Raw genomic sequence first — 8,621 nt, forward strand, 5'->3', positions numbered from 1 at the left:
CGTAATAATGACAATCTATTTATTCACTTGGGGATGCCATTAAAATTTGTTTTTGAAATGTTTACTCAGATTTTAAATGTTCAGGAAAAGTTAATTTGGAGATTGAGAAATATCATCCTAATAAATGCCACTGCGATCTTAGGTATAGTATAAATATCCCACAATTTGAGAATTAATCTATAAGTAATTATAGGAGATACGAGAATACGCTTTCTTAAAAAGTAAGTTTTTGTATATATTTTGGTTGCTTATTAGGTGTTAAGAATTATCAATTTTTTTAAAGACCCCTAAATACAAAAGCATTTTAATGGTGTAATCCTAACTGGCTCTTGAGCTTAATGATAATAAGTATTAATAATCCTTCATTGTGCTTTTAAGAAAACAAATAAAGGGTTAAGTAGATTTTGTTTTCGATTCAGTCACGAGAGTGAGTTAATGAGTTTGACATTTGTATTTAAATAAAAAGTTAGCCGTTACATTGATTGTTAAGAAAATAATAAAATATTTTTGCTAGCTTCTTATAAAATGTAGTAAAAATTAAATAATTGGTTTAAATGAATTAAAATATGATTAAAAATGATTAAAAAAATTATAATTATGAAATCAAATAAATTTTAAAAGATAGGAAATATGTAATGCCTATTGTGTCATCACAAGAGAGTAAGGACTATCAAGAAATAAGGTTAAAATACTTCAGACAAGACTGCGGTCAAACGTTTGGATACCCTAAATATTTTGCGCTTTTCGTTATCTTAAAGAAGTTGTATTTTTAAACTTTTTTTCTCTAGTCCCGTTCAATTGATATTCTAAATAATTTTATAGTAAATTTTATATAAATATACCAATAAATATTACTTTAAAATTACATAGTTTAGATTGGTATAAAATGTAAATTTTTTACAATTAAAAATTTATTAGACCAATAGTAAATTAAATCTTGAAAAATTAATTAAAAAAATAAATTATTAATTTCTTTCACGGAATTATTCTTAGATTAATAAATTTCAAAGTTTTTTGATTTGCTTCATTAGCTTTCGAGCTATGTGAAACACCCAAAAAATGAAATTAACAGTAAGAGGCCAGACATTCCGACCAGTTTTCCATCTAAACTATCGGCCTTATATTAAGGCTGTCCTACCAATGTAGCAAAAATGATGCGTGCTTATTCTGAGAAAGTATATTTTTGAGTTTGATTTGGTAGCGTTAAATATCATTTGCCCTCTTTAAACCATTTGCGTCAAGTCTTTCAAGTCATCAAAGTTGGGCCCTACTACATGTAAAAGTATACAAGCAGTTTTAAAGCAATTATACGATATTTTTAGTTATTAAAAGTAAGTTAAGTAAATTACGCTATTCTCAATAAATGCTGGAAAAAAAACAAATTTAACAAAAAATTAAATATTCATTACTAATGCGAAATTTTTCCTAATCTATGGAACTGTGACATGGCACTGCAAGATAAATTACATGAAACAACACCGAATATGTAGATTATAGTTTACGAAGAATACTCTTTATAAGTATACTCTTTAAAAAATTTCCCTCAAATTTTGGGATACAATTTTCTTCAGTTTTGTCATCGTCCAAGCTCCAGGGTCAGACAGGAGTTTTGTAAATTAACATTCCATAAATATACAAACATATTAAATTTATTGTCAGTCACTGATTTCAATTTCGCAGTTGAGGTAAATAAATGCCGTTGATTCGAGATCAGTCAATCATTCCAGGAGTGTATTTTTAAATTATAGCACTGCTACCATCTTGAGGTTTATGTACTTGTAGCATTTATAGTGTACAAGAACAATTGGAATCATCGTAATACGATGCGTTGAAATTGCCAAATTTAGTAGAGACATACTTTTCTTGCGGTTGAAAATTTTTTTTTATATGTCAAATATTTTTAAAATTTATTCCATTACTAGATTTATTCCATTACATTTCCTTAGCAAATGTATTTTTTCCAGAATGCAATGTAAAATAACAGTCTTGTCTTTCTTTTTATCTTTTCTCCCATCGCCGTTACCCTTTTGAAAATGTCTGCCCACTTAAATGTAAAAATTCTGATGACGTGTATAATACGTAAAGATACCTTTAATGGTATACGGAGGGGAAAAAATTCTAGTAAAATTACCGTACCAGATAGAAGAACCCACATACCTGGTAAACCAAAAAATACGATACTTAAACCATACATTTGATAAATTTTCCATTTATATGGAAGCAGTTTACCAACATTTTAGTTCTCATTAATGCGCATTTAGTAAAAAATACAAAACTGAAAAGTAAATTTAACTAAATAAATGGTTTAAAGTATTGTGATAAAATTATTTGTTTTTTCTCTATTCACTGAATTTCAATATATTTCATATTGTTAATTTTACCGAAAGTTCTTATTAAAGCACTTCGGCATAAATTAATGAGCTTTTTCAGTGTTCCAATAGAGCCAAAAATACGGCAAATTTTACCATATTCTGTTAGTTTTGGAGATACTTTTTTTTAAGTGCACTGATAGATGCTCTGATTCAACCAGACGCTATGGGTTTAGCTATCAAATTATCTTTTATTAAAAAAAGAACTCAGATATTTAAAGAAAATTTTATTTAAAATTATAGTTATATTAAATACTTACTTACTAACCAATATTTTAAGAAGAAAAAAGTAATTTTTCACTTCTGAAACAATTTTTGTTCTTTCTCCTTTCTTGGATAAAATTTGTGTCTTCAATGCCTAAAATACCAAAATATAGACATTAAATGCCATCAAAATAATTCATTTATAACTTATAGACTATTTTTTTCCTCTTGTAATTGCTTTTGTTAGAGATATAATTACCTTCCTATATTACTTAACATTAAATAGCATGTACAAAAAAGTTTTTTTTCAAAGTTTAAAGGGCTTTGCGTAAATAACCAGCAGCATCTCTATTCGATTAACCATACTTAAAGCAGCCTCTTATCCAATTAACCTTACTGTAAGGAACATTTTTCGCACTTACAATTTTGAAACCGTTTAATACTAGTATGGTTATAAAATCATTAATACCAAACTGCACGCTTTTTTACCTATTACAACTAGCATGGTTTCATAACGGTAAAAATAAAATCAACTTGGCATAGACGCTAGGCTTTTTATTATCTAAAGGTCATTGGAGAGTGCATGACACTGGAAATCTTTATATGTTGATGGAAATGGATCAAATATTGTGGTGTCAACGATGGATAAGGTTCTGTCTGTCATGAGACTGCCTGATTAGCCGCATCACTTATGGTATGCACTCTGTTGTAAGGAACTAAGTGGCCTAAATCAGTGGGCTTAGTTGGTGCTATAAAATTTTGGTTATTTAACCGTATTAGGCGAAAGCAGTTTTTAAATGGTTTTCTCTGAACTAACACAGTTTAATTACCATCTTATGTATGGTTATTTGACTGTTTTGTTTGAATGTGGTAAAATAACAATTAAATGAATTGCTATTTAACCATTTCCCCTGAAATTTCTAGCAATGTAACTCACTAATGTGAGTTTCGCACTTCCGTTACTTTATTATTAAGTGCTCTTCTGTATGTACAACACAAAAAGTTGGATTTTCAGTTCAACAAGTTCTAATATCCTTAAACGTCATATAATTCTTTTTATGCGTTCAGAAATTCTGCAGTGATGTTATCTTTAAAATTTAAAATTTTAGTGACATTAAAATTAACTGTTTTCTTTGATATATTTCAAATTACGAATTCTCAGCAGTCTTTTAAAATGTTTGGATTTCTCTAATTTGCAACCACGTAAAACATTTTCATCATATCAAATTGGATAAACAGACTAATACCATTTATTTTACCATAATTTTAGAGCGAAAATTATAAGAGTGTACAATTATCAATAAGATGTAAACAAATATTCTAAAATAACCAAATTTTGTCTTTATAGGGAGAGTAAAGAGACATCCCAACAATGTATAACATTTTCATTGTCATACTTGCCATTTTCCAAGTGAGTTACGCTGTCGTATGCCCTACCAGAGATTGTGGCATAACTAACTGTAATATCAAATGTAATGAAGGGTTTAGGGAAGTTTTTGCACTATGCGACTGTTGCCTTACTTGTGAACAAGTGTTAGGTAGGTTATGAGCTTATAATGTATATGATATATTAATTTCCCTTTTCTAAACAGATGTTGAGAACTTTTGGCTTAAATTTAGGACGTTTTCTTAACTTTTTAAATATTAGGAAACTTAAAAACTCAAGAAACCTCTTCTTTTCATAAAACACCTTGATTGCTTATCATTCATCACTGTTTAACTTATAACCAAGATTTTGCAAAAAAGCAAAGATAATTTTTTTGAAAATGAAATATATAATAACGAATTAATGCAGACACATTTTACGAACATATTAGTCATATTGAAATGAATGATTACCCGTATTTGAAAAGTAATTTACATTGTAAAATTAGATTTAGAAACAGTAGGAAGAAAAAAAAAGAGTAATTTTACTCGTTTAGTGATAAATAACGATATTTTTCTGTCATCATATCAATCCAAATAGGAAATGGTTCTTATCTCCCTTGAAGTTTTTATAATAAAAAATTTCAATATAAATGCCGTTGAAATAAAGATATCAAAGTGAAAATTAGATATAGACGAGATATATCGAAGTATAAGCTATATATAGAAGAGAGAGATCTAAGTAAAAACTAGATATTGACGAGAGATGATGAGGTAAGAACTGTAACTATTATTATAAGTAGATACCATTTATTTATTATTAATACATTATGGAAAATTTGAAATTCTTCTTGGTCACCACAATGTTGCGAGACTCTAACAGAAAATTGAATATTACATTAATTGTTCTATCATATTGCCCTAGAAATCGTCTGATACACGTTTTTTCTTTTAAAATAAAACGAGATTAATTCTAGCTTATAGCTCACACACGATTAATAAATAAATAAACGGAGTCTATTTTTAACAAGCATTATTTAAACAAAAAACTGAAATAGTAATAATATATTTCCTTATTTTATTACCGTTGCTGAACAGCCAACCCAAAATGTTGGGTTTAAGACTACTAATGTTCAACTCCGTAGCCTTGTAATTTAAACCTTATCTAGAAGATAAAGGAGCTGCTGGGTTAAGTATTAGAAAATTTGATTTGGGGAGGAGTTTTTGATAAAAATAACTCATAATTGCGTTACGTGGAAAGAAAAACTACGAAAACCTCTCAAGGTTAGCCTGACGGCAAAGGGACTCTAACCCATGATCCTTCCACCACCGATTTACGTCCTCACTGTAGTTTGTGCAAGCCAGATGCGGAATTCGTATCAGCCAGTCATCGCTAGGATTCAAACCCGGTTCACCTCGTTGGAAGGCGAACGCTCTATCCCCTGAGCCATCACGGCTCTGCAATAATATATTAGAATTTAAATACAACACAAACACATAACAAAAACTGGAATTAAACAAATATATTAAGTTTGAAAATAAAAATGGCCTGCTCTATGGGTCGCAAAACGGCAGTCCAAAGGGTATATCTTAGCCCAACTTTAACAGTTTCAGGACTAACACTCGCATGCAATTTTTTTTAATTTCATTGTATTCCCTGTATATTCGAATAGAAGTCTCATTTGACTTAAAGTGTCTAATTCTTATAGAGTTTACGCAGCGAAACAAAATAGAATACTCAAAACAGCGATGATGGTTTCGATTTTTTAATATTGAGAGATTTTAAAAAAATTCTAAAAACTGAAAAATGTGCAATGTTAAATTATCCGACTAAAATTTCTAACTGCTGGCTTATGTTGCTGCAAATTTAAAAAAAAATTATGCATATTTATCGTGTTTTTGAACCATGCATTTTAAGAACTATATAGTTTCAAAACAATGTGTGGGGAAAGTACTAAAAATAAAGCTGAATTATTTAGTTTCCTCCGCGTAATTGTATAAAATGTTAAGGTTTTATTGTAAACGACATGCAACTTTTTAATTATTCCGTTATGTGCATGCTTCTACAGTAATAAAACGTATAATATAATGTAATACTGGATATTGTATGATATATAATAGCTATATCAATGTATAGATAAAACAAAGTAAAAAAATATATAGACTAAGTTATTGTGTGTGTGAATGTGTGTTTCTACAAATAATTATCGTATAATATGCAATATAGTACGTATAAAGAAAAACTCGTTTATTGCGTATTTATCAAGTGGAAATAAAAGTCTATAATAAATCACATTAAAATCAAAATGTTCATGAGATAAATTCAAATGTAGCTATTTTAAAAGATATTTCATACTTTTAAAATTAACATTTTAGCATTAATAATAACTTTATAAACGTAAGTGCTCTACATTGTCACCAATTGCGATAATAGTATAATAAGTGACAAGAAAAATAAACTATCACGATTAGGTGAAATCAACAATTCAGTTTCAAATGCATGTGTTTAAAAACAAAAAAATTTGAAATCAGATTTCATAACAGTATTACAGTTAAAATCAAATTTCATAAATGGATTGGATTGTTGTTAATTTACGTCGCACTAGAGCTGCACAATGGGCTATTGGCGACGGTCTGGGAAACATCCCGGAGGATTATCCGAAGACATGCCATCACAATTTTGATCCTCTGCGGAGGGGATGGCACTCCCGCTTCGGTAACCCGACGACCTGCGCGCGAAGTCGAGCACTTTACGGTAGCACAGTTTAACGAGGACCCATCCCGCACACCCTCGGTCCCTACGCAGACTGATCCAAGTGGTCACCCACCCGCACACTGACCGCAGCCAGTGATGCTTGACTTCGGTGATCTGCTGGGAACCGTGTCTTAACGATCAGTCCACTGCAGGACCAAATTTCATAAATGATGGTCAAAATTTTCCGCAATCAAGCATTTTTCTCCTCTCCGTTCACACTAAAAACCTATGACTTGAGAGCCTGCAATAGTACCTACTATATTAGAATATTTGGAACATATTGAAAATAGAACCAATTACTCTAATTCCAGATATACTAATTAATAAAAATAGTTAAGCATTACTAGTGTCAATAATAATTGTATTGAGAATTATTTTGGGTGAGATAGCATGGTTAGTAGGGAGTTTCGCCCATGTTCAAGGGGTCGTGAGTTCGATTACCACCAGCCGATGGTGACTGGTGCACATTACATCTGTCGGGTCACAAAGCTCCCTCATGTTCTCATAGCAAATCAATACCTCTGTGGGGACTGAATTATAGATTGCTCGTTCACTGATCAAAATTATGAACTGTGGATGAATACATAGATAAATGAATGGGTTCGCCCTATAAACAAGCAGTGACGTGCGTGCTTCTGAAGTCGTATTCTTTGCCACAGATGGCACCATTAAAAAAAATAAAGGCACCTTCTGCCTTAAATTCACTTGGTTTCACTAAGCATGTTTGTGGACAAGAGTCATTAGAAACAACAAACAACAAAAGCAGATTTACTACGGTTCCCCTTAACGGAGCAACACTTTTCTCACATTTGCATTTTAAAGCATTTGAACACAGTTTTATTTATTTCAATTATCACTGAATTTAAAATATTTATTTTTATAAAACCACGTTTGAAAAAGCGAACTGCAAACAAAATAAGCACATGGTTTCAAATAAATGGAAATATTTACACGGTAATGAGAAACGCTATCCATGTTGATTACTGAGCTTTTAAAAAGTATTTAACGTAATGAACTCATAATGAAATCATCGAGAGTTCATTTTATAACAATCGCTAGTGATAAACTATTGCAAGAAAATCGTTTTACGGACATCTTTTTCCAAACGGAATAAGTAAAAGTTTTAAGCGATTTAAGATGGGGAGGGGGGCTAAAATTGCTCTTTGTAGCCCAAGACCAAATTTCAGAACCCTAGCACCCAAGATTCTGGAATTATAAGAGATTCGAAATGGCGTTCTTGGACAAGGAGAGGCAAAAATATTGAGCAAACACAAAAGAAAAATTGAAAATAGGAAGCAACTAATTTTAATCGAAGGTTTTCAATAAATTTTCACATAATTCATGACAATTCGTTGAGGATTTTTGCTTCTTTAAAATTATTTCCCAAAACTACTTCCCTTTCCTTGCAAGAATATTTTCTTCTTACAAGAGTTCAATAAATTACGTAATTTAATATTCTTAAATTTTCACTTATTTCTATAACATTTCATTGTTCTTTTAAAGGTTTTGGTGATCGTTGTGAAGTTATTTGTGAAGTAATTTAATATTCTCAATTTTTCACATATTTCTATAACATTTCATTATTCTTTTAAAGGTTTTGGTGATCGTTGTGAAGTTATTTATGAACCAGCTGTGGTATCTGCTAGGTCAGCTCCCAGATGTAGTCGTCGCTTTACTACAGTGAACACTTCCTATCCTAGATGCGGCCCTGGACTTGTTTGTAATGAATACCTTGGCACGTGTGTATATGATAATTTAGAGGACGAAGAGTAAATCGTGTGATTATGTATTTCATTGAAGCATTAAAATAACTGAATAACTGACAAGTTTTGTCTTAACATTTTCTGCAAATATTCACAGTCATATTTTTATTTTCGATGCTAGTAACGATGCTAGAGTTAAAAAGCAGCAGGTACATTTATATCGAA

At 30.6% G+C, this 8,621-nt stretch overlaps 1 protein-coding gene across 1 annotated transcript; it reads left to right on the forward strand.

Moving 5' to 3' along the window:
• Positions 1-63: 63 nt before the first annotated feature.
• On the forward strand, positions 64-8,519 carry LOC107453583 (uncharacterized). The gene is made up of 3 exons (XM_087162220.1): positions 64-221; positions 3,922-4,111; positions 8,288-8,519. Exons 2-3 carry the CDS (start codon positions 3,946-3,948, stop codon positions 8,464-8,466), a joined length of 345 nt encoding a protein of 114 aa, XP_087018346.1. The 5' UTR covers positions 64-221; positions 3,922-3,945; the 3' UTR covers positions 8,467-8,519.
• Positions 8,520-8,621: the final 102 nt, after the last annotated feature.

Source organism: Parasteatoda tepidariorum, chromosome 1, assembly GCF_982258835.1.
Source record: "Parasteatoda tepidariorum strain Cologne lab strain chromosome 1, Ptep-v5.0, whole genome shotgun sequence".
Classification (NCBI taxonomy): domain Eukaryota; kingdom Metazoa; phylum Arthropoda; class Arachnida; order Araneae; family Theridiidae; genus Parasteatoda; species Parasteatoda tepidariorum.

Excerpts from the sequence above, each read along its gene's own strand:
- LOC107453583 (XM_087162220.1), top strand. The coding sequence starts at position 3,946 with ATGTATAACATTTTCATTGTCATACTTGCCATTTTCCAAGTGAGTTAC. Across the intron at positions 4,112-8,287 it reads TACTTGTGAACAAGTGTTAG|GTTTTGGTGATCGTTGTGAA; the intron begins GTAGGTTATGAG and ends ATTCTTTTAAAG.